The sequence below is a fragment of the Acromyrmex echinatior genome, chromosome 1, assembly GCF_024713525.1.
Source record: "Acromyrmex echinatior isolate Ae372 chromosome 1, ASM2471352v2, whole genome shotgun sequence".
NCBI lineage: Eukaryota > Metazoa > Arthropoda > Insecta > Hymenoptera > Formicidae > Acromyrmex > Acromyrmex echinatior.
This window is the reverse complement of record NC_141852.1, coordinates 12,531,740-12,557,089: the sequence shown is the minus strand read 5'-3', so window position 1 is coordinate 12,557,089 and position 25,350 is coordinate 12,531,740. Positions and strand designations below refer to the sequence as shown.

Sequence of the window (25,350 nt, the reverse complement as noted above, 5' to 3'; positions counted from 1 at the left end):
ATTATATTAGATTTACATATGCAGTATCAAATTTTAAATTCAAAAATTTCACAAGCGAAGAAAAAATTTTGATGTAGCTATTTTTTTTAGCCAACTTTCGGCAACTGTCCTAAGTAGCTAATGGAGGAATAAATAATAAACAACAAATTATTATTTTATGATCTTTTTTTATATTATCTGATACATAAAATTCTACTTGTCCCATAGTCCAATTTCTTTCATAATGAAAGTGTCTGAAAGTATTTTTCTAGAGCATTGGCGCAACGATAATAATCGGTTTCAAGACTATTGTACAATCTACAATTTGTAAAAATTCATGTCATGTCAGCAATAAATAATCTTCTAGTTACACAGTATTTAGACTTCAAACGCTCTTCCATAGTCTTGAGATCTGCAATGTAAAAAATCATGTATTAGTTCCTGATTTATTATTAAGTTTTCCATTTTAACACTTTTTTTTAATTTATATTTAATATTTTATTATTAAAAACTACTTTGATAATTTAAAAATGTATTATAGCTTCTATGTGCTCACCCATTGGATATTTTATATGATCATAGAAATCTGGAACCTCGTCCTTGTCTACTGGTTCCAGAAATGGCCAGGCTGAGATTCTTCACGTATATTCAAAACACTATTTAAAGTGTTAGAAAGAGACTCTGACATATCCATACAATCTATAAGTTCCGAACCGGTTTCACGAATTCCTGGAATGGATTCGACAGGAATACTTTTTACACCATCTTTGAAGCATGTTAAGCCTGGATGAATATCTTGTTGAGCTTTTGATTCCAGGGCAGTTTGAAAGGCAGAAGGTGGAATTTGTTTAAATTCAGGATCCCAAATGGGAGAATTGTCAGAATAAATTTCTACTTCTAACGATGACAAAAACCTTGAATATAAAATATAATAATTTAATTTGATATTTACAAATTATATATATAAGAAATAAAAAAAATATTTAGAACATACTTGGGAAAATGTGTTAAAACTAAAACTCTTTTCTCTAGTGCAATTTTATCTCTTTCATTATTACATCTATCCATTAATTCTCTGCAAACTGATCTAAATACAGCTTGTAAGAAAATTTTCCCAAAAACCAAAGGAGTGTCATAATGTGGTAAGGAGTCACAAAATGCAGGTACATGACAAAAAACAAGCCAGCGGGTATAATTAGTTTTATAAGCAGAAGCCTCATCTGCATTAATTGTTAATCGTCTGGCACTAGGTGCTTCAAAATTCCAAAAATTCAGGCAGTGTAAAAGCATCTTTGCCATGTCATACATAATCTGGCATTCTCTCGACGGCAAATGACTAAATTTATACAAAACAAAGTTCGTTACTGCTTTCGCTATATTAGGTCTTTCAAAGGGAGGTTGCCCTAACGGGCCTTCCACGGTTGGCTTTGTCATAGAGAAGATACAATTTCTCAACAATTTGTACAAATAAATATATACTTTCTTAGTATCAGGATCTACTTCCCTGTGCGTATTTGCAAAAATATTGTCAGCATCGATAGCCATTCCCAATAATCGATTGATTTCCTCGTCAGACTGAACTGGTAAATGTTTGATATGATTTTCTAAAGGATGAGTACATATCTTGCATGGATCGAAAAAATTTATAACAGGCTGTTGTATCTCGCCCTTTGCTGATTTTAAAATTGGTTGAGCATTTTTCCAGCCTATACATTTACATTCCTCTGCCTGACAAGCACTGTAATTCGCAAGTTTCAACAGTTTCTTTTCTTGTGGCAAGTTGTATGTTTGCTGCTTGCGTTGACGTATCTTTTGGAGATTACTTGTGCGATTTACTTGAGCCTGCGGCTTAGCTGAATTTGCATCCTTGGTACTTTCTTCTTGCAGATTACTGCTGGCAGATTGTCCAGTCTCTTCCGAGGAAGCGGTTGCATGAGAATTGATGTCTTCGGATGCCATTCTACAAAAAATCATTATAATATTCATGTTATGGATTGAACGAGTTGTACTTGTGTACGAATTAGTCATATCGTATCATAATCGTAATAATTTTTTGGACAACTTACATGAACTTATACACACATTAAAAAGTTCGTTTTAAAGTACAAGGAAATTAAATCGCAATTTTATATGAATCGAATTAATTATACGTTTCTACTCTCAGTGACATTTATACTCAACTATTCAATAATGATATTGTGATTTAAATAAACGATATCCGCAGAACTTTTATGCCGTTATAAACCGTTAGCATTCTCTACGATTCTCTACAATTTCTTGTGTTATTATTATATCGATGTATAGGACACATTAGGTTAGGTTATATGAACTCTCCCCCCCAAATGCCTCCTACACTCCGTTACATTTATGCTTCATCAAGAAACGTAGGGATATAACGCGTGTCCACGTAATGACTAATTGTTTTTTTTGGAAATAATAATATATGCCGGAAGATGATGGCTATCGTATGAACTTTAAAGTATACTTTCAATCTTTGCCATATGGATTTAAATTTGTGGCTGTGTGATTTAAATTCCTTCTAATATAAACGAATTTCTGTGAAATCTGAATTTTTATTATATTAGATTTACATATGCAGTATCAAATTTTAAATTCAAAAATTTCACAAGCGAAGAAAAAATTTTGATGTAGCTATTTTTTTTAGCCAACTTTCGACAACTGTCCTAAGTAGCTAATGGAGGAATAAATAATAAACAACAAATTATTATTTTATGATCTTTTTTTATATTATCTGATACATAAAATTCTACTTGTCCCATAGTCCAATTTCTTTCATAATGAAAGTGTCTGAAAGTATTTTTCTAGAGCATTGGCGCAACGATAATAATCGGTTTCAAGACTATTGTACAATCTACAATTTGTAAAAATTCATGTCATGTCAGCAATAAATAATCTTCTAGTTACACAGTATTTAGACTTCAAACGCTCTTCCATAGTCTTGAGATCTGCAATGTAAAAAATCATGTATTAGTTCCTGATTTATTATTAAGTTTTCCATTTTAACATTTTTTTTAAATTTATATTTAATATTTTATTATTAAAAACTACTTTGATGATTTAAAAATGTATTATAGCTTCTATGTGCTCACACATTGGATATTTTATATGATCATAGAAATCTGGAACCTCGTCCTTGTCTACTGGTTCCAGAAATGGCCAAGCTGAGATTCTTCACGTATATTCAAAACACTATTTAAAGTGTTAGAAAGAGACTCTGACATATCCATACAATCTATAAGTTCCGAACCGGTTTCACGAATTCCTGGAATGGATTCGACAGGAATACTTTTTACACCATCTTTGAAGCATGTTAAGCCTGGATGAATATCCTGTTGAGCTTTTGATTTCAGGGCAGTTTGCAAAGGAGAAGGTGGAATTTGTTTAAATTCAGGATCCCAAATGGGAGAATTGTCAGAATAAATTTCTACTTCTAACGATGACAAAAACCTTGAATATAAAATATGATAATTTAATTTGCAATAATTTATTTACAAGTTATGTGTATAAGAAATAAAAAAAATATTTAGAACATACTTGGGAAAATGTGTTAAAACTAAAACTCTTTTCTCTAGTGCAATTTTATCTCTTTCATTATTACATCTATCCATTAATTCTCTGCAAACTGATCTAAATACAGCTTGTAAGAAAATTTTCCCAAAAACCAAAGGAGTGTCATAATGTGGTAAGGAGTCACAAAATGCAGGTACATGACAAAAAACAAGCCAGCGGGTATAATTAGTTTTATAAGCAGAAGCCTCATCTGCATTAATTGTTAATCGTCTGGCACTAGGTGCTTCAAAATTCCAAAAATTCAGGCAGTGTAAAAGCATCTTTGCCATGTCATACATAATCTGGCATTCTCTCGACGGCAAATGACTAAATTTATACAAAACAAAGTTCGTTACTGCTTTCGCTATATTAGGTCTTTCAAAGGGTGGTTGCTCTAACGGGCCTCCCACGGTTGGCTTTGTCATAGACAAGATACAATTTCTCAACAATTCGTACAAATAAAAATATGCTTTCTTAGTATAAAGATCTACTTCCCCGTGAATATGTGCATAAATAATGTCAACATCGATAGCCATTCCCAATAATCGATTGATTTCCTCGTCAGACTGAACTGGTAAATGTTTGATATGATTTTCTAAAGGATGAGTACACATCTTGCATGGATCGAAAAAATTTATAACAGGCTGTCGTATCTCGCCCTTTGCTGATTTTATAATTGGTTGAGCATTTTTCCAGCCTGTACATTTACATTCCTCTGCTTGACAAGCACTGTAATTCGCAAGCTTCAACAGTTTCTTTTCTTGTGGCAAGTTGTATGTTTGCTGCTTGCGTTGACGTATCTTTTGGAGATTACTTGTGCGATTTACTTGAGCCTGCGGCTTAGCTGAATTTGCATCCTTGGTACTTTCTTGTTGCAGATTACTGCTGGCAGATTGTCCAGTCTCTTCTGAGGGAGCGGTTGCATGAGAATTGATGAAATTGTCTTCGGATGCCATTCTACAAAAAAATCATTATAATATTCATGTTATGGATTGAACAAGTTGTACTTGCGTACGAATTAGTCATATCGTATCATAATCGTAATAATTTTTTGGACAACTTACATGAACTTATACACACATTAAAAAGTTCGTTTTAAAGTACAAGGAAATTAAATCGCAATTTTATATGAATCGAATTAATTATACGTTTCTACTCTCAGTGACATTTATACTCAACTATTCAATAATGATATTGTGATTTAAATAAACGATATCCGCAGAACTTTTATGCCATTATAAACCGTTAGAATTCTCTACGATTCTCTACAATTTCTTGTGTAATTATTATATCGATGTAAATGACAGATTAGGTTAGGTTATATGAACTCTCCCCCCCCCCCCCAAATGCCTACTACACTCCGTTACATTTATGCTTCATCAAGAAACGTAGCGATATAACGCATGTCCACGCAATGACTAATTGTTTTTTTTGGAAATAATAATAATATATACCGGAAGATGATGGCTATGGTATGAACTTTAAAGTATTCTTTCAATCTTTGCCATATGGATTTAAATTCACTCTAATATAAACGAATTTCTGTGAAATCTGAATTTTTATTATATTAGATTTACATATGCAGTATCAAATTTTAAATTCAAAAATTTCACAAGCGAAGAAAAAATTTTGATGTAGCTATTTTTTTTAGCCAACTTTCGGCAACTGTCCTAAGTAGCTAATGGAGGAATAAATAATAAACAACAAATTATTATTTTTTGGTCTTTTTTTATATTATCTGATACAAAAAATTCTACTTGTCCCATAGTCCAATTTCTTTCATAATGAAAGTGTCTGAAAGTATTTTTCTAGAGCATTGGCGCAACGATAATAATCGGTTTCAAGACTATTGTACAATCTACAATTTGTAAAAATTCGTGTCATGTCAGCAATAAATAATCTTCTAGTTACATAGTATTTAGACTTCAAACGCTCTTCCATAGTCTTGAGATCTGCAATGTAAAAAATCATGTATTAGTTCCTGATTTATTATTAAGTTTTCCATTTTAACATTTTTTTTAAATTTATATTTAATATTTTATTATTAAAAACTACTTTGATGATTTAAAAATGTATTATAGCTTCTATGTGCTCACCCATTGGATATTTTATATGATCATAGTAATCTGGAACCTCGTCCTTGTCTACTGGTTCCAGAAATGGCCAGGCGGAGATGTGATTCTTCACGCTATTCAAAACACTATTTAAAGTGTTATAAAGAGACTCTGACATATCCATACAATCTATAAGTTCCGAACCTTGCGTTCCTTTGACCACACCTCTTGTTCTTGTCTGAGCGTAATTCTTCCATCCGGTTTCACGAATTCCTGGAATGGATTCGACAGGAATACTTTTTACACCATCTTTGAAGCATGTTAAGCCTGGATGAATCTTTTGTATATCCTGTTGTCTTTGATAAATTAATTTTTTAACTATTTCTTTTTGTTTCCTTAATACTGCTGTAAATTCAGTATATACTATTTTAGCATTCAATTCACAGTGCATCAATGTCGCTCCTTCATAATCTTTGATATATCCATGATACATCGGCTTCGGCAGTTTTATATCTTTGCTAAATCCTTGCTTTTTAAAATATCCAATAGCAAACTCATCCGCAAACGTAAGAAAATGTAGTATATTATTTTTGATGTGATAATCTTTTAGCATATTCATTAAATGTGTTCCGTAGCCTTTTACTTGCTCTTGGCTCGTAACAGCACAAAATACAATCTCAGTAAAACCCTGAGTAGGAAACATGCGAAAACAAATACCACCGATTGGACGACCACTTTTTATCAGGGCTAATGTTTTATGTTTCCTGTGTGATATGGAATAGATTATTACTAAATAAATTTTTACAATAAATTAATATATTATTTTTGAATAATACTCACGGATCAAAAACAAATTGAGATATATATTCTTTGGGCATTCTAACTAATTGATGACTGAATACATTATGCAATCCTATTAACCAAAGCATAGTTTGCTTAGATACTGGCTGTGTCAAACTATTTCCAACAACATGGAACTCTATGATCTTTCTACTTTCTTCAATTTTAGCAGTCTCGTCTCGTGGAACATCCGGAGGAAATACTGCATCAGGCCCATACATATAATTGGGATCATTAATGGTTGCAACAATTTCAGCAACAGTTTCATCTGGCAAATCTTCAAAAACTTCTTCATTTTTCCGTTTCTTTGCATCGGATCGTCCTTCGAAATAAAAACGTTTTTCAGAAAGCCTTCTTATCCCAGGGCTAATATTTATCGTTGTATAATTATCTTTCTCGTTCGGTGTAATAATGACTTTTTCAAATTCTCCTGTCTTTCTTTGTTGTGCTTTTGATTCTAAGGCAGCTTGCGCATGAGATGGTGGTGCTTGTTTAAATTCAGGATCCCACATAGGTGAACTATCAGAATAAATCTCAGCTTCTAGAGCTGAAAGAAACCTTAAATACAAAGAATCATGTAATTTTTGTTATAATTAAAAATGAATATAAGGGGAAAAAACTTAATACATACTTAGGAAGATGAGTTAAAACTATAATTCTCTTCTCTGGTGTTATTTTGTCTCTTTCATTATGACACTTATTCATTAAATCTCTACATAGTCGTTTGAATACGGCTTGCAATAGAGTTTTTCCAAAAACTAAAGGAGTATCATGATGTGGTAAAGAGTCACAAAATGCAGGAACGTGGCAAAAAACTAGCCAGCGGGTATAATTAATTTTGTAAGCAGGAGCTTCATCTGCATTAATTGTTGCTTGTCTGGCACTGGGCGCTTCAAAATTCCAGAAATTCAGGCAATGTAAAAACATCTTTGCCGTATCACACATAATTTGCCAATCTGCCGGTGGTAAATGACTAAATTTATATAAAACAAAGTTCATTACTGCTTTCGCTATATTAGGTCTTTCAAAGGGTGGTTGCCCTAACGGGCCTTCCACGATTGGCTTTGTCATAGACAAGATACAATTCCTTAATAATTTATATAAATAAAAATAAACCTTCTTGGTATCGGGATCTATTTCCCTATGTGAACATGTTAAAATATTATCTGCGTCTATAGCCATTCGCAGTAATCTATTAATTTCATCATCAGATTGAACTGATAAATGTTTGATGTGGTTTTCCAAAGGATGAATACACATCTTACATGAATCTGAAAAACTGATGAGAGGCTGTTGTATTTCTCCTTTTGGTGATTTTATAATTGACTGTGCATTTTTCCAGCCTGTACATTTACAATCCTGTGTTTGACAAGCACTGTAATTTGCAAGCTTTAACAATTTCTTTTCTTGTGGCCAGTTGTATGTCTGCTGCTTGCGTTGTTGTATCCTTTGGAGATTACTCATTGGATTTCCTTGAGTCTGTGGCTTACTTGAATTTACATTCTTATTATTACTTTCCTGTGATATACTGGTAACAGACTGTGCAGTCTCTTCCGAAGCATTTAATATCGTATGAGAATTGACATCCTCGGATGCCATCCTTAAAAATATAATTGTTATATATTAAGAATTATAGTTATATATAAGTCACTCTCTAGCCATAACAATAATCACCATAATTTTTAAAAGCAGAATAATATATATACTTATTAACTTACATAAATTTCTGTTATAATACAAAGAAAATAAGTTGTGCAATTTGACACGAATCGAGTTATGTTTTCATTCTCAATTCTGTTGTTAGCTTACGTATTAAATAATAATTATCCTACAATATTTTGAATTAAATGGTCATTTATGATGTTTGTAAACTTATTTTTGTATTATTACAGTCACATTTTTTACAGTTTGTTAGTGTCATTGATTTAAAACACAATGCTCCAACCGGGATTAGGTTAGGTTATGCACGCGTATGTACACAGTAGATCTGTTCTTTTTCCATTTTAAGTTCTGAACTGATGTTCAGAACAAGTTAAAGTTATAAACAGACAGAAGGGACAGTTACAATTAGTTTTATTCTAACTTATTGCACTAGTTCAAGAAGTAAATTCTTCTCGGAGAGGACGTTTTGGTTTGGAATGTACTTCAAAACTAATTCAGAATTCTTCAAAAAAGAACAGACTTAGTGTATTGAATGCTTAAATATATGTACGTACATACGTATGTATGTAACTTTTACGTACGTATGTATGTATATTTTTACGCATCTAAACACTCCAAACTTCGAACTGCTTGTAAGTGCTTGTAAGTCTAAAGAAATTCGCGTATTAGCACATTAAAAAGTGTTACTGCTCTCAAGAGAAAACATTTATAAAAAAAAAAGATAGAAATCGCTAAGTATTAAGAAAGGAAAATTACAGAATAGTAAAACAATTCGTTTTCACGTTAATTTAGGTTAGAAATTCATAGCACAATTCAGAGCATAGTTTTATTTTACGTTACACAAAAAAATGGCAGAGAATTTCGGAAAGGAAACCTCACCGATTTATAACGAGGAGACAAAGACTGCGGGACAACCGTTATCAGATTTCTTGATGCAATTAGAGGATTATACACCTACGGTATCTATCTATCTTCTTTATAATATAAATTTTTCTAAAAAAAATTAATTTGTACTTTAGCAATTAATTATGTTTGTTATTTTACAATGTTAACATTAGGTACCTGATGCCATTACTGAACATTACTTGCACACGGCTGGTTTCAACGCTATAGATCCTAGGATGTAAGTACAATCACAATATTGTGTTTAAATCATTCTGTAGTTAGTTAGAAAAGTTTCGTTGACTAAACATGTAATATTTATTTAGTAAATCAATCAAATAATGTTACATGTTATATGACTTCTTATTATTTTAGAGTACGCCTGGTGTCATTAGCAGCACAAAAGTTTATCTCAGAAATTGCCAACGATGCGCTGCAACACTGTAAAACACGTGGTGCCAATCAGAATACAAAAACAAAAGGAAAAGACCGACGTTATACTCTGACTATGGAAGATCTGACGCCAGCAGTTGCAGAATATGGCATAATAGTGAAGAAACCACATTATTTCGTTTAATTGAATAAATTGTACAATTTGATGTGTTTACTTTACATCACATCAGTATGATTAATAATAGGTAATTGTATTTTCGTGCAAGTTTTTCATCAGGAATCAATATCAGTACACATAAAAAAATATATATTATCAAAAAAGGAAAAATTCATGTCCATATATATATATATATATATATATAATAGTTAAAATATAGATTTATAGTTCTGTCTCATTAAAAACGATGCATTATTGTACGAATAATGCCTCTATCTACTAGTGATTAACTTCAATCTCAGTTTAACTTACTTTTTATCTTTTTCTAGTTCTATAACAAAAAGATAAATAAATTAAAAATAAAAAGAGGACATAGGTCTCTTAAAATAGGTCTTCTTAATTTCGTAATTACAAATATTTGATGACACGGATACATACATCCTTTACTATATTACTGTATCATTGCTAATATTTTGTAAGAATGTAAAAAATAAGTTTAATATAATAAAAATCATGTCATATATCAATTTGTGTTTTAATGTTTGAATAATAATATGCATTTATTTTTAATAAGAAAAAAATATCCATTTCTTTTTATTAATTTGAATGGAACATATATAAAATATCTTACAAATTATTAATTTTTTGATAACTTTTAAAATAATATATACTGGATAATAAGATAAATCAATTAATGTAAAAAAATACATTGTTGCTTTAAAAAAATATATACAAATTGTATGTCTTGCAAAAATCGTGGTCATAGTACGAAATAGAACCAAAAGATCATGGACATAAAACATGTTATCCATCAAAATGTTCATGGATATGGCTATGTAATTCATTTTATGCATCTAGAGGTGTTAATAGATGAAACTTTGTGGGAGCTACCTAACCTAAAAGCTAAATGGAACACGTCTTGTGCCAAAAGATCAAAGAGGAAAGATTGAAGGTATTTCAAATGATTTCTGCATTACCCGAAGGGAAATAATATAAAAAAAACGTGAGCATGTCCATTCAATTCTAGATTTCTATGGGTTTATTTCTCTCTGCCCGAATATAAATAACATTTGCATGTAATTGTAATGCAACATCCAGCAGACCAGCACAGAACAGACATCCAGCGACATCTCGTATATTGGTGAAATTCCTGGATACAGAAATATAAAATCCCATAAAAAGACATGCGATGAATCAGAATAAGTAGTCGAGGATTGTTCGCGAAGAGGGTAGTTCTAAACAGTGTTTTCAATTAATGGGCACATTATTCGTTAAACAGACTAGCGTTAAAATGAGCAAGTATGTACATATTATTTTTAATACGTAATTAACCTAAACTCAATTATCAGCGTTTTACTTAAACAAATATCTTTTGTATCAGTCCTGAGAACAAAGAACCAAAAAAAGAGCAAGTCAAGCAAGGTCAGTCAAACAGCAATGCGCGACCGCTTTCCATCGAAGGTCCCTCAACCTCTAATAATGCCGAGCAAATTCCACCACAACCGTTACCAAATCAACCGAGGCAACCAACTAATTTGCAAGGATTACTCAAATATGCTATGGATGCAGCACAGTCTGAGAACCTGGAGAATAAACCGCAAGTTTATCCTTTGGACGAAGAAGTACGAAATTTAATTTAAAATATGTGCTATTTGTTTGTCTATTGTCTACATTTGATGAGATACACTTATATTTTGTAGAAAAAAACATTTTTGAATGAGGCATTATCATCGTTAACAATGAACGTAATAGAGGAATTGCAGAAAGCTGTACAAATTTTGTCCAATGTTAACAATCTGCGAGCAGATGATGATTCATCGGAGTATGAGAATGTATTGGAAAGGATGGCAGATTTTGTAGATAATATCGATATAGCCAATGACTTTTATAAGATTGGGGGTTTCTCGATATTTCAACCATGCTTGAATTCCTCGCACAGTAATATTAGATGGCGAATAGCTGATATTATCGCCGAATTAGCGCAAAATAATCCGTTTTGTCAAGATAAATTATTAGAAGCCGGAGTATTTCCTGTGTTATTATCTATGATTGATACAGATCCATCGGAACAGGCCAGGATAAAAGCTCTGTATGCAGTGTCATGTAAGTAATGGTATGACATAAAGCTCAGTTTTTTATATCTCATTGATTATTTTGAATATAGGTATAGTAAGAGGACACCCAACGTCATTAAAGTATATAGATATGAACGACGGTTACTCGGTGCTATTACGGGCAATGCAGAGCTCAGTGGAGAAACTACAGATAAAATCCGCATTCTTACTTTCTAGTTTATGCAGTAGAAATAATTCGAATGATATAAAATATACCTTAGTAAAAATGGGATTCATAGAGCAAGCAGCAGGATTATTGAGTAGAATGAATTTACAGCCGACAGTCAGGTAACTTATTTGGCTTTTCAAGGGACATACACATTTTTAATATTTTCCTAAGATATAAATCCAGTATTCTTTTATTGTAGGGAACAATTATTGAGAGTGCTCAGTAGTATGGTAAACGATAACTTTTTACCGGCATTAAAGGAATGTCGTCGATCACAATTGTGTTTAAAATCCACTTTGGAGCAATTATTGACGGAATTAAAACCTATGGAAAATCAGGACGAGATTGATATATGTTACGAACTTCTAGACAAAGTATTTTCCGAATCTGACACACCTCAAGAGAGATAACGAATTTGTATCATAATCTTTCTTTTAAATAAACGGAATCTTGTTTTGTACTTCTAACATAGATCTTATGGTTTTAAATAATTTGAAGGAATGTGCATAGGTTCTAACTGACAAATAAAACTATTTATATATTACATCAAACAAATCACCAGAATATTTTATTCTATAAACCAACATTTAGATTTTTGCTCTGCGATCGGATAAGATAATTAGACAATTGACGAAATTTGTTTTTGAAATCCTTCACGTTCTGGGTCGCGCGTAACCTTCTTGTATTTCAAACATTTAAACACGTGCAATGAACCAATTGTCTCTACCAGATACTTTGGTAATATGAATCGACACGTCTTCAGATTAATTCGCTCAACTGAATGCTCACGCACATCCGGTGCGTCAATCTGGCGGTTCGTTTCATCATCCATCCCCACCATGATTCCTGCTGGCGTGTACTCCACTACTTTTCTCTGTCTTGCTCAATTCGCGCTGTACTCTCTCTTGATATCTTTCCTTCTTCCTCCTGTCAGCGCGCATCTGGTCTAGTTCGCCAAATACTAACCGGCTACCACGGCTACAGTCAGTTACTATAGTCAGCCGGCAGTTCTCATCGGACCTTCACCAAGTGATTCGCCTTTCCTTTGAGATCCTCCAAATGTCTGAGAAATACTTGAACGTACATTTAGTCGAGATCACGGGACAGTTGTTGAAACATCGATCTTCTCGGAACGGATTTCCCCGACCGACTTGGACTGACTTGATCCAAAATCGATTTTGAGGATTCAGCTCATCATTATAGAGTAAATACGTGGACAATCAGGATGACGCGAAAGAGGAGCATCTCATCGTTATGATATCCGGTTAGCTGAAACGTCTTGCGAATTAATAAATTGAAATCACCACGAGTTATCCGCGAGGGATTCAGAGACGCAAACGCATGCATCAGCGCGATGAGGATTAATTTAGTGTTGAGGATTGATCATTTAAAGAAACTTGTTTAAAGTGAAACTTAAATTGTTATTAATTCGATTATTTGGAGTTGCCGCCAAAGATTCCGCGAAGAGCGGAATATATATATATATATATATATCAGCAATTTTCTGCGACTGGAATAGAACTTTAGAAAAAATTTATTGTATACTAGAAAAGAAAACACATAAGAGCATTCGAATTTAAATAAATTTTATATGAAGAGACTCAATCTCCGAGAATTTTAAAAGAAATTGATTAACAATTCAGAGGTGATTGAATAAATGATTTTTAATTTTAATGATAGTATTTACAAGAAAATTTGTATAATTATTTTGTAGTAAAAGGATATAATCACAAAGTACGATAATTCTTTTTATGTTAAAACGGCAGATGTTAAAACATATTGTGGGACAATAAGTTTTTAATTTAAAAGCGCATTCTGGAACTTCAATATTATCAGAAACGAGACAAGAAAAAAATAAAAAGAGAAAAAGATAAAGGAAGAAGTAAGGAAGAAACACAGCTCGGTCATCAGCTCACTTTCTTTTTCACAAGAGAGAACAGAGATGAATCGTACGGAAGGAAACGAGCTCTGGGTATTCGGATATGGATCGCTTTGCTGGCATCCTGGTTTCGCGTACACGAAAAGCAAGACCGGCTACGTGAAGGGCTTCAGCAGGCGATTCTGGCAAGGCAATACCACGCATCGTGGAACGGCAGAAAAGGTGAGCCAATCTGTCCTTCGATCTTTTTCTTTATTCGTCTTTAATTATCACTTTCATTACCAATGACTATACTGAGAAAAAAATATTTAAAAAATTATTTGTAAAATAAACATAATCCACACAGATTGTTAAGTATCTTTTTTAGCATAAATCGGTTCCATATTCAGAAATCTGTGTATTCTATGGAGATAAATTAAAAGAAATAAATTATTCTTCAAGATGATATTACGTTTAAACTTTTGCATATCTTTTATTTGATTTTTCTTTTGATTTTTTCTTTTCTAACAATGAAATTTGTAACCGTGACGACCACCAAATAACGTAATTTCTTATTTAATGAATAATCGAAATAATAAATTTATTCCAAAAAAATGTCACAAACATTATCTTGATGAAAATAATTAAAATGCACTTTTTTGAGACGCATTTGAATCAACACTTATTGAGATTTTAAACTTTACATATATTTAAATAATAATTAAGATTAATAATTATATAAATGCTAGTTATAAAAAAATTAGGTAATATTATACAATACATATTACGATTATTTATGTTTTCACATATTAATATATGTATACGTTCACAAGAAGGTGAAGAAACAGTCACACATACATTTCTTGTGAAGAAATATATTTCTGCACATTAATCTTTACAAGGATGATAGCAGAGATGAAGACGTAAGTGCTTACGTCTACTCATAAACTTGCAAGTGATGTTTGATTATTAGTCGATGTTTTTTTCATGAATATAGAAACATAAATCATTGCAATATGTTATCGCATATTCAAATAAGATTTAATTTTCTTGTAATTATATTTTGTAAATAGCATTTTGTCTTAATTATTATTCATATCCGTATAAAAACTAAGACCTTAGTAAGAGTTACGAAAGTTGATACATTCGTTATATTGTTATATAATACATATGATATTTACGTCATATATTTACGTCATATATTCAATATAAATATTGAAAAGCAAATATTAAGAGATTTTTTTAGTACGAATCTAAAAACTATTAGAACTTTAAAACATATCTCTAGTATTTTACTATTACTTATACTATTTTATGTGGCAGCTTCTCGTGTATTGATGCAACAAAGCATATCTTCAGTTCACGTGATAATAAAGATCGGAGCAGCCGTATGGACTTCGAATAAAGCAAACGTTCGTGGCAACGACCTTATCGATATGATAAAATAGCAAATAAAATCTCACGACTACGAATAGGAATTTGTAATTAATTATGCTCTTAATCAGAGAAAAAAGAACATGTCCTGCATTCGCTATTGCGTCGCTATAATATTTACAAATTGGAAATATGAATTATTTCCAATATATAATATGTTACATCAAAGTATACATATGTGTATATATTATATGTAAAATGTATAAGCGCTCTTATACACAGCAATTTATATATAAAAAAAAGAAATAGAATTGTAACATATTCAAAAAATATAATAAGTTACGTTTTCTTATCTATAGGAATGATATTTTCTTATCTATAGGAAGCTAAGTTGATCAAACTTGGCTAAAAAAAAATTAATAATATGAATTAATGAAACCTTAAATCGTAGATGAATAAAATCGACGATTACATTCTTTCGTTTAAAAGTTTTTAACTTATCGTTAATGTTGCATTCAGTCATTTCGAACGATATATTCGCAATATTTAATATATATTTTTGCGTATAAAAATATGTTTCATACATTATGCACGTGATTTTTATTTTGAATCATTTGTGAGAATTCTATTAATATCTAAATTTTATTGCGCTCGTCGAAATATGTCACATATTCTTTTTTTGGTTTTGGCCCAATTCCAAATGTACAATACATTTTCGGCGGCATTGATAATTTATGCGTCATTGTCTCGATTTGATAAGAGACTATTGACGTATGTGATTTTGATAAAATTGCACTGGATAGATCGAGATTTGGAGGACACCATGTGAACGTAACGTGCACGAAGTAAACATAGCATACTCGAAATTCATTTTGACTCTCTCTTTGTTTTAACACGCATAAGGAAACCCGCGCGCTTTCACACTTCCTCCTTTGTTTCGTTCATGTTTCATCTTTTCTTTATTCATTCATTTTGAATTAAAAAAATAATAAAAGAATGTTACTTTTGATATTTGTAAAATTATTACTATAATATGTAAATATAGCTATTTAAAATTAATGATTTAGAAATAAATATAATTAAATATATTATAAACGAAAATTTTATTTTTACCTACAGCGACCCTCGGTCAGCTTTGCATGGACTATAGGTCTGTTTTTTATTGCTGCTCTTTGAATTGGCGCACACGCAGTGCAATAGTTGAAGTGAAACAAACATATATTTGTTGCACTAGTTTAAGGAGTATAGGAATAAAAAATAGACCTAATCTAAGTCGAGAAAGCGTGATTGTTTTTTCTTCGACTATCTCACTAAAATTGTCACTGCTCATCTTTCTTTTGTCATAGATTAAAAAAATATTTTGAAAGTTTAACATTGATTTTTTATTTTACTATACAAACTATAACATGAAAACACTTATTGTGGACAACATCCATTACAGATATATCAAAACAATATACGGAGATTTGTTGAAAAATTGTATTATATAATAAAAAAATAGCCCGCACGACAGAATACGTATCTTTAAAAGCTAGCACCCACGATTTCAACAAGAATTTTTATGTTACAATTTATAGTAAAAAAATATGGAGACTCTTTTATTCCGTATAAAATATCTAAAAGTCATGTTTTCTTTTCTTGGAAGGAGAGAATAAATAAATGTTGTGGTAATGCGTTTTGTATTACACTTACGTATAAATTACGTGAAATTGTATATACAACCAGTTATAAACTGGTAGTAACTGATATCCTCAATGAAAGATAAGTTCCGCGTCTTGGATTATTCTTTTCGCATTTCGCAACAATGCGATATGTACTTTCTGCTTACAAACAAGTCTGTATTAGATATATTATGTATGTATATATGTATGTATGTATATATACATATATATATATATATATATATATGCATATATAATGTAATAATATAATTCTGTAATAAAGCTGGATAAAAATATATAATCAGTACCTGTTTCCAGAGAAATTAATTAAAACATTCTCTCTCTCTCTCTCTTTCTAAATAATTTCTCTCATATCTTAATCTCTCAATAAGACGATTGTTGCATCGGCTTCTTTTATGTTGCAGCCTGGGCGAGTCGTTACTTTAATCGAGGACAAAGAGGTACTTAATTTAATTATAATATGCAATATAATATGCAATATAAAAATTATCGACTCGATGAGTATATCATATGCAATATAGATTTTTTATTCACTTGCAGGCTGTAGTTTATGGACGAGCGTTCCAACTTCAGAATAGTTGCAATGTGGATAACTTTTCCTACTTAGAAAACCGCGAATGTACCTTAGGAGGATACGACCTGACAACTATCGCGACATTTTACAGCCAGCACGGGGATTTGCAATTCCCCGTGATAATTTACATTGCCACCAACAAGAACAAACAATGGCTCGGCGAGGCATCGTTGCAGACTGTAGCGCGTCAAATCACTGAATGTTCCGGTCCAAGTGGACATAACGTCGAATATCTTTTACGGTAAGAGATACACAATGCGAGATATGTTTTCTAAGTTCATCATTATCTGTTACTTGATGTGTTGATAACGTTATAATTTATATAATAAGACGATAAGTATTTGTCTGATCGATGTGACAGCTTGGCGGAGTTCATGCACCGTTACTTGCCGGAGGCGAACGACGAGCACCTCTTCACGCTGGAAATGTTAGTACGTTCGCGAATAAAGGAAGAGAACATGTGCTTGGTGACGTTGATGGGAAATAACAACTTCGACATCGACCTCGACGAGGACGCGGAATCGGCTGTTCCCGCAGAAGAAATTAACGAGCGATCCAGGGAAAACTCTTTCCAGTTTAGCGCGCGAATTCCGTCCAAAAGCTTGCGTTGTGTAAAAATGTAATCAATTGGATCGTACAGTTGTACGATATTGTATTTTACAACTTTGATTACACATCCGTATGATAACGAATGAAAGAAACGGAAACTTATCTTTTTAGAAATATGCAATTCGATAAATTTCCGAATATATAAAAATGCAAACTAGTTGATTTTATTCCTAGTTTGGATTTTTATATTAGGTGTTGGAATTAATTCGTAGCGTTTTACAAGTGATGGGAAGTACTTTCATTAATGTATTTTTTAATGCTCATGTGAAATAAATAACATTCTTTCATTAAAAAACGCTACGAATTAATTCCAACACCTAATATATTTGGAAATTTATACTCAAATTTCGCGTACAAATTTTGAATGAATCTAAAAGTAATGGGACAAGTAATTACTTGCAAAGAAACGTAAAGAAAAAAAGCTAGAGTCTATATTTAAAAAACAGCTAGTTACAAATTTTTCTGAGAATATAATCTCGCTAATAACTGTCTTCTTTGAAAGTTATATATGCAAGTTATATATGTTCGTGAGACGACTGTGTTAATTTTGTATCGCGCAACGTGCTGGACACGTCACATCTAAATCGAATTCCTCTATTTACTATTTTATAACACGACTCTGTATTTTTATGTATTATTTTTAATATAAGAGGCATTATGTCTTCTATTATTTTAATATATTGAAAGTGATAATTATAGAGTTGCAGATAATGATAAAAAATAGTTTTTTTTTTTAAATTGCGAAAAGACTTTTACAGCTTGAGACATAAACAAAAGAAAAGATATTTGAAAGTATTTTATGCATGAAACATCTATGGAAGATTTTTTGTGCCTTCCATATTCTGACATTGCAAATTTATAAATCGTTTGTACATCGGTTTAATTACTGTACTCTGACATATTTCGCGCGTATTTTGTGTTTATATAGGGTAGGACGGGACTATTCTGTCAATTCCAGGTTTAAAATAATATGAAAATTTATAATGACAAACAATATCTCTTTGTGACGTACTTACAACGCATATACAATCATGATTGCTTCTTGGGAAGACAAGCACAACTTTCAAATATTTAATATGTGCTGTTTGGAAAAATTATCGTGAGAAATGAAAAAGCTTTGTTCTACCCTATATATTATTTTTTTAATAAAAAATTGCCATGTTCTATGAACATGTAATATAAATATAAATTATTAGTAATTTATATAATATGTAGTGTATTTATTAATGTAAAATTTAAAGAAGGCCTCTACGTAAGATAAAAAGCAGTGTTAAAGTTTTTATAACATACGTCGATAAAGTAGGAAAATTATTACTGACCATCGATCGATAAGCTAACGACTTTGTATTTATAATTTTCTATCGATAAAATTGTTACCTACTTGAACATTATTTCTCTCTTACAATTAAATATATTTTTAAATATTTTACGTACATATGATTTTTATCTCTTTGAATATATAAAATAATTTTCCTGATCATTATCTCGAAATTACTGGAAGATAATGACACACGTGCTTCTTTTGCATCTTTTGCGTTTATTTATTCGGCCAATGGAGGATGGCGTTTGATGAGAAATTTTACGCGTATATGTATTGAATATTTTAAAACACATTCAATCCGTCGAGAAATTTATGAACGGTACATCGTAATATGGAACAGTCATTCATCCAGCCGCTTAGACTCTCCATGAATATTAGACTGATCATCCTATGGAACGTTGCGCTGCATTTTAGCTACCATTATTTTACGTAATAATTCGAACGTTCAAGTTTTAGAAAAAAAGATTTCCTGGAGAACACGCTCGATAACAGTATTCTAACGGAACAATCATATCCACCCTGCGTCGTTCTATTAGCGATATTATGTCTATGATTTAATCGATTTAAGTTGTCGAAATGATTGAAAACGCCACGCGTTTTTGCTGACAATCAAGAAAGCGAGCCGCTAAAGTTTGATGAAGAAGTACTGTACGTATTAATTTCATCTGTGATAAGTAATTAATTAACAATTGACACGTTAAATAACACAACATAGAACAGAAATATTTTTAATCTTTAAATAAAAAGCGGAAGTTTCAAACCGAGTTTAAAGTCATCTTCGTTTTTTTAAAGGAAAGCTATTACGTATGTACATATTTTATAAAGTATTAGCATTTTTAATCTAAAAGATCGTAACGGACTCGTTCGCGAAAAAAAAGACATTTTGGACTTGGCCCGATTGCCGTATTCGCGATGCAGTTGCACGTCATGGTCTCGACTTAAGTCCCTAGAGTATCTCAAAGTCACGCGTTCACAGGCGCGAGTCGGGCTTAGAACGGGTTTACGTTAGACATTTATCGCGCGACACTGCAGAAAAAAAAAAAAGGATACTCACACAGCTCGTCTTCGTAACGCAAAAGAGACCTACGCAACGTTCGTTTCTCACGCATCTTTTTTCTCTCATCGATGACTAATCGAAAATATAAATAGCAATCACGCGGAGCGTATATCTATATAATCGAAGCAATTACGCTTAATTTCTCGTACCGGCCCTTTGCACTACAGCATGTATAAAACACAACTTTTCTCAAGTATCAAATATAGAAATCGTACGATCATGTTTTTGATTTCGACAGCGATCATTCTTCGAACGGATTTTAATTCACCTAATTCTTACGAGGGAACGTTACGGCAATCTATAATCCGATTCTTCGGCGTTACGTCAGACCGAACATTGTTTTAGTTATGGATGCCGATTTCTTACGATAAAGAGAAATCCGTCTGTTAAAGTTATTTCAAGCCGGCTCAAACAAATAATAACGATTTACCCGCACAGCCTTTACAGAATGGACATATACCGGCGTCCGTCACGCATCGCGACGTTAAAACTAGCCAGGTATCTCAGGGATAACGTTACTCGGTAGCAGTGCGTCTACTGTCCTGTAATTGCTATTAAGAATAGATCAAAGAAATCGATTAAAACATCTTCACAAATAATATGAAAGTTGTACTAAAACTTTCCTTTCAAAAGAGAATCAGAAATCTATGACAAAAAAGAAAGTATCAAATCAAAATATTTTCATTTACTTAAGCTTTCTAAATATAATTTGAACCTCCGTATTGCTTATATAAATATATATAAAATATTTCTAATATGTACAATTTTTTGCACAGTAGAAGAATAATTGCGCGCATAAATTATGTATGATTTCAACTTCGCACGCCTAACGATCGCAAATATAATTTTATATGTTTGATCTCTGAATTATAATTTATGATTGAGATGAAACATGTAAAATTATATTTGCAACCGACAGGCGCGTGAAGTTGAAATCATCCGTCATTAACGTTCATAATGAAAGTACAACGATCGTTTTTTACTTCCTTAAAAGCCGCGGGTATCGCATGGAAATTTATGTAACGACGTGCCGTGTGCTGCCTGTCCTCTTGTTGCAATGATATTTACTGTGAAAAGCGAATGAAGACGCTGCTGCATGCAACAAATTGGATATAGTCGGCATGAAGAAGTTAACAACTCGCACACGAGCCAACTCGAGCGTGTACGGAGTATACGCTTCGTTTCGCTGAAATAATAACGAAGATCCCCAGACCCGGCCCGTGTCGTCACGGTGTAAGCAGGAATTTCTTGCTCTCCTTTCCTTTACATTTTCACCCAAAATTACAAAAAAGTTCCCGCAAACGTCGACCACGGATGAAACTCCGAGCGTGGGGAATTAATGCAAGAGACACGCAATACGAAAGACTTCTAATTAAATTTCGCAAAAAGCTTCGTTTTTGTTGAGTAAGGTTGATTATTCCCTCGAAATACGTATGCGATATATATAACAGTTTCGAAAAACTAGAATCATCCGTTTTAATTAACGCTTGTTACATATCACGATTTCTCGGAATTTTGTATTTTTTAATTTCTGAGTATTAATTGTTTTAGAAAATCAATCAGATTTCAATCTCTCTGAATGATTACGGTAATTGAGCGATACACGCGATGTTAACACCCACAGCTTCTCAAGGGCTATGAGTACACAGCAAATTGCTGAGCTCGCGCAAGAAACGTCCTACACTATATGATACATATAGAATGAATCGATTTTATAAGTCGATTTCAACGATTGACAAATCAACGATCCGGCAATGCCGATTGCACCCGCGCATGAAAATACATAGGCAATAGCGACAAAAACGTCGTTAAGGACATGCAGCAAGAGCTCAAGGAGCGTAAAATGTGGCACATTACGCTATGCAACGTGATTTCCATCGCTGGTTGTTGTGATCAGTAAAATCTTTCCGCGTTTCAAGTATGAAAAAGCTTGATAACAAATAATTATATTATTTTCCCTTCTCTCTTTTCAATCAGATTTGAAACTAACTTATCTAATATAAATCCTATCGCGCGCGAAATAGAATTGGTGATTTAGCTAGTATTTTAAATATTAATATTAACTTTTTCTTAATTTTTTTAAATATAAATTAAAATATTATCTTGTTAATCGCCTTCTTGGAATAATTTTATTTATTCTTGCTTTACTGTAATTATTTAATATTTTTACATTATGAAAATATTTGAACAAGCAGATTAAAGATATACACGTACATATCAAAGATGGTATTTTTAAGAGGAAAAGTACTTTTAAATCAATTAAATGCAAGGAGGAAGAAGATAATGTAAAGTTAAACGATAGCATTTTGCTAGCAATTAATCGTAACTGTCTGCTTTGTAAATATAACACTATGGTTACAAGCGTCTTAGAGAAATTTCTCTGAGAAATGTGCAACTGCAAGACAATGCCGTGGTTCCCGTGGAGCATAAATACACGAATCAAACCATGCATTAACATCTTGCCACAATTACACGCGTCTCTTTATTATTACACGTCGAAAAACTTTCGCTGCGCAGACATTTTTATTTCCTACCAATTTCCACAGAGAGCACGTTACATGCAACTTTTTCTCATGCACTTTTTTTCTACCGCATCCGGTTTACAATTCGGAAAAAAAAAAAGATCAAAATTACTGCGGCTGTTATTGTCAAAACAAAGATAATCTATGCAGAATGCGCCAGCATATTTTTTCAAATAATCGAATAATTATAGCTAATCAATATTTTACAAGTTTGTTTTTATAAACATTATATATATATATACACGAATAAATTATCACTCCAGATGATACGTGGATAATACGAAAATGAGAACGAAATATCCATTATCGGGCTATTTGTCGAAATTAATTTCACAGCATAGGCATGAAACGTAGCAATCGTGTTAATATGACGTTTCGCGTAATTATTTGTCCCCGTTAATGCGAGCCGCACAAATGAAATGACGTGTGCAAATCCCGGATCAGCGAGAATTCCCTCCGATGTGCATAATTAACGCTCAGTGCTAAATAGCACTGGCATCTTTTGTACTATTTATATGCGCGCCGTTGCGTAATGGCGCATCGATTAATCGGACTCGTGATTTCGCGCGATCCCCCGCAAGATTCATACGCACGCACGCACGCACGCACGCACGCACGCACGCACGCACGCACGCACGCACGTTTAACGTCGCATTTATCATATCCGTACTACGGCTTAATTAATAATTCAATGTCACGCGGTAAACGCGAACTCGCGGATGTTTCAATGTAGCGGCAAAGAGAAAGAAAGCATTCGACTCGACGCCGTACAAAGGCGCCTAATTTAGCTGAAATTCTCGCCGCATCGTCATTATCCCGCGACTGCGATGCACCTCGTCGATCATTTAACGGCGGCCATTACTGCGCCGGTGCATCAATTAACTGCATTCGTGCTTCTCTTGTGGCTTTATACATGCATATATATATATATGCACAGGTAACAGAAAGGAGAGAGAGAGAGAGAGAGAGAGAGAGAGAGAGAGAGAGAGAGAGAGAGAGAGAGAGAAAAAGAGAGAAAGGTTTCTGTGTCGAGGCGCGCGAATGAGTCCCTTGGGCAAAATAATGCATTCTCGCGACCCATCGATACCGCTTGCATGAAATTTGCGGGAGTATCTACTACTGATAATCTCTCCAATTTATCTACTTATTTCAGGTAATGACTTATTTACGAGCAAAATTCTCACGACTTTTAACTTATGCTAAAATATTCACAAGGAGAAATATTTTATTCTGAGTTCTGATGTTTGGCACAAAATATTTTTTATACAACTTTGTAAAGGATTTTTAATTGGAATTGTACAGCCTCGAAAGGCAAATTTTGTTTAAATTATACAAAGCTATGAAAAAGAAAGCAAAGAGGATTGAAGGACGAAAAGACGAAAGGAGCTTGAATATTCACTTTATTGTTGGATATTATCGGCTTTTATTATTTCATCCCTTCGAATAAATTATTGACTTATAATTATATAGCGGAATTAAATTGAAATGTTCGATAATACGAATAATGACGATGATCATTAAAAACTTCTTTGTTCCAAGTATTTGTGCGCTGCACCCAATGACACCATTGATCAACATGTGCACCGCCCGAATGAGCTAATGGCTTATTGGAAGGTTATTCATATCCATGATTCTGAAAACTAGAGCGAAGCCTGTTTCCGTATCGGCGAATGGCGATTACGAGGTCGAAAGGGATCACCACATTATAAAAGACGCGAAAGAGGATGGCGAAGGGCGGTTAAAAGCCGACACATATATGTGTGAGTTGGATTGGCGTTAACATAAATAGCGAAAGATCGAGAATAGAGAGTTTCGATCGTTGCGTCGGTGGGAGGAAATAAAAGAAAAGTTAAAAATATGCGATTTTCTTATACACATTTTACTCAGGTAAATAGGGTGGGAATTGAGTGGGAATTTGCGTCACGAGGTATGCATATAAATCCACGGGATAGAGACTTACTTCACTTATCACCTGCTACCTTCGTGAAACGCTATCCCTTTGATGTTACACGCTATGTGATTATCAAAGTGGATCGTATATGTACGCCTCGCTTCGTGGGCGCGTTTGCGTGTAATATGTGTATTCCTTCATTGTGACAGTCCAATGAAATCTTGGATAATTATGACATACCTCGATGTACCTAATTGAAAACTCAACAAACTCTTCTCTCCGAGATATTCCAATTTTACATAAGTTCATTTTTTCAGACAACACTGCTCATTAACGGAATTACAAAATATTTTCTTCTAAGTTCTCCTATATAAATATTTAACAATTTAATAATTCTGAACGAGAATGTGTTCGAAATAATAGATGACTGCATGGTTTAGTTTCCGCAGATCAATATTATTGATATGAGCTTTATTAGTTTCTGCATATTGGCTATATAGGTAACCTTCCAGCGCACGTAAAGCCATATTAATTGGCAATCATTTCGCGTTAGTGTTTCACCTCGCGTGCGTGCCGAATGATGCATTATCTATGCACCATGTTCCAGAAATAAATATCATATACCAGGTCTCTCTCGTAATA

The 25,350-nt window shown here is 32.8% G+C and overlaps 6 protein-coding genes across 12 annotated transcripts; 3 read left to right on the top strand and 3 right to left on the bottom strand.

Moving 5' to 3' along the window:
- Window positions 1–147: 147 nt before the first annotated feature.
- On the bottom strand, window positions 148–2,345 carry LOC147910977 (histone acetyltransferase KAT2A-like). 3 transcript variants are annotated; one of them, XM_087403881.1, is made up of 4 exons: window positions 2,046–2,345; window positions 974–1,939; window positions 536–893; window positions 148–391 (listed from the first exon to the last, which is right to left on the bottom strand). In XM_087403881.1, exons 2-3 carry the CDS (start codon window positions 1,936–1,938, stop codon window positions 584–586), a joined length of 1,275 nt encoding a protein of 424 aa, XP_087260007.1. In that variant the 5' UTR covers window position 1,939; window positions 2,046–2,345; the 3' UTR covers window positions 148–391; window positions 536–583. The 3 variants fall into 3 exon arrangements, with proteins under 3 accessions (XP_087260007.1, XP_087260421.1, XP_087259625.1); XM_087404295.1 differs by having other exon boundaries at window positions 2,161–2,345; XM_087403499.1 differs by lacking the exon at window positions 2,046–2,345 and having other exon boundaries at window positions 974–1,968.
- A 356-nt stretch (window positions 2,346–2,701) lies between these two features.
- On the bottom strand, window positions 2,702–4,861 carry LOC105154681 (histone acetyltransferase KAT2A-like). Of its 2 annotated transcripts, none has more exons than XM_087405227.1 (4): window positions 4,729–4,861; window positions 3,535–4,506; window positions 3,090–3,447; window positions 2,702–2,945 (listed from the first exon to the last, which is right to left on the bottom strand). In XM_087405227.1, the coding sequence occupies exons 2-3, from the start codon at window positions 4,503–4,505 to the stop codon at window positions 3,138–3,140; spliced, it is 1,281 nt and encodes a 426-aa protein (XP_087261353.1). In that variant the 5' UTR covers window position 4,506; window positions 4,729–4,861; the 3' UTR covers window positions 2,702–2,945; window positions 3,090–3,137. The 2 variants fall into 2 exon arrangements, with proteins under 2 accessions (XP_087261353.1, XP_087260984.1); XM_087404858.1 differs by having other exon boundaries at window positions 4,614–4,851.
- A 40-nt stretch (window positions 4,862–4,901) lies between these two features.
- LOC105146847 (transcription initiation factor TFIID subunit 10) lies at window positions 4,902–10,064 on the top strand. 2 transcript variants are annotated; one of them, XM_087408586.1, is made up of 4 exons: window positions 4,902–5,021; window positions 8,898–9,064; window positions 9,164–9,228; window positions 9,363–10,064. In XM_087408586.1, exons 2-4 carry the CDS (start codon window positions 8,954–8,956, stop codon window positions 9,562–9,564), a joined length of 378 nt encoding a protein of 125 aa, XP_087264712.1. In that variant the 5' UTR covers window positions 4,902–5,021; window positions 8,898–8,953; the 3' UTR covers window positions 9,565–10,064. The 2 variants fall into 2 exon arrangements, 1 of the variants encoding a protein (XP_087264712.1); XR_846233.2 differs by lacking the exon at window positions 4,902–5,021 and having other exon boundaries at window positions 8,931–9,064; window positions 9,363–9,625; window positions 9,867–10,064.
- Window positions 5,258–8,302, bottom strand: LOC105146846 (histone acetyltransferase KAT2A-like). Its single transcript, XM_011057411.2, is given in 6 exon segments — window positions 5,258–5,335; window positions 5,338–5,501; window positions 5,646–6,367; window positions 6,444–7,001; window positions 7,075–8,043; window positions 8,162–8,302. Coding segments are annotated over 6 exon segments (2,448 nt in total). The 5' UTR covers window positions 8,164–8,302; the 3' UTR covers window positions 5,258–5,302.
- Window positions 10,065–10,346: 282 nt separating the features above from the next.
- On the top strand, window positions 10,347–12,375 carry LOC105146844 (hsp70-binding protein 1). 3 transcript variants are annotated; one of them, XM_011057407.2, is made up of 6 exons: window positions 10,347–10,489; window positions 10,565–10,836; window positions 10,919–11,159; window positions 11,238–11,640; window positions 11,702–11,939; window positions 12,020–12,375. In XM_011057407.2, the coding sequence occupies exons 2-6, from the start codon at window positions 10,793–10,795 to the stop codon at window positions 12,228–12,230; spliced, it is 1,137 nt and encodes a 378-aa protein (XP_011055709.1). In that variant the 5' UTR covers window positions 10,347–10,489; window positions 10,565–10,792; the 3' UTR covers window positions 12,231–12,375. The 3 variants fall into 3 exon arrangements, with proteins under 3 accessions (XP_011055709.1, XP_087262799.1, XP_011055710.1); XM_087406673.1 differs by having other exon boundaries at window positions 10,411–10,540; window positions 10,639–10,836; XM_011057408.2 differs by having other exon boundaries at window positions 10,413–10,540; window positions 10,636–10,836.
- A 142-nt stretch (window positions 12,376–12,517) lies between these two features.
- LOC105146843 (putative glutathione-specific gamma-glutamylcyclotransferase 2) lies at window positions 12,518–19,350 on the top strand. Its single transcript, XM_087407790.1, has 5 exons — window positions 12,518–13,084; window positions 13,752–13,921; window positions 17,139–17,174; window positions 17,275–17,549; window positions 17,670–19,350. The coding sequence occupies exons 1-5, from the start codon at window positions 13,075–13,077 to the stop codon at window positions 17,929–17,931; spliced, it is 753 nt and encodes a 250-aa protein (XP_087263916.1). The 5' UTR covers window positions 12,518–13,074; the 3' UTR covers window positions 17,932–19,350.
- Window positions 19,351–25,350: the final 6,000 nt, after the last annotated feature.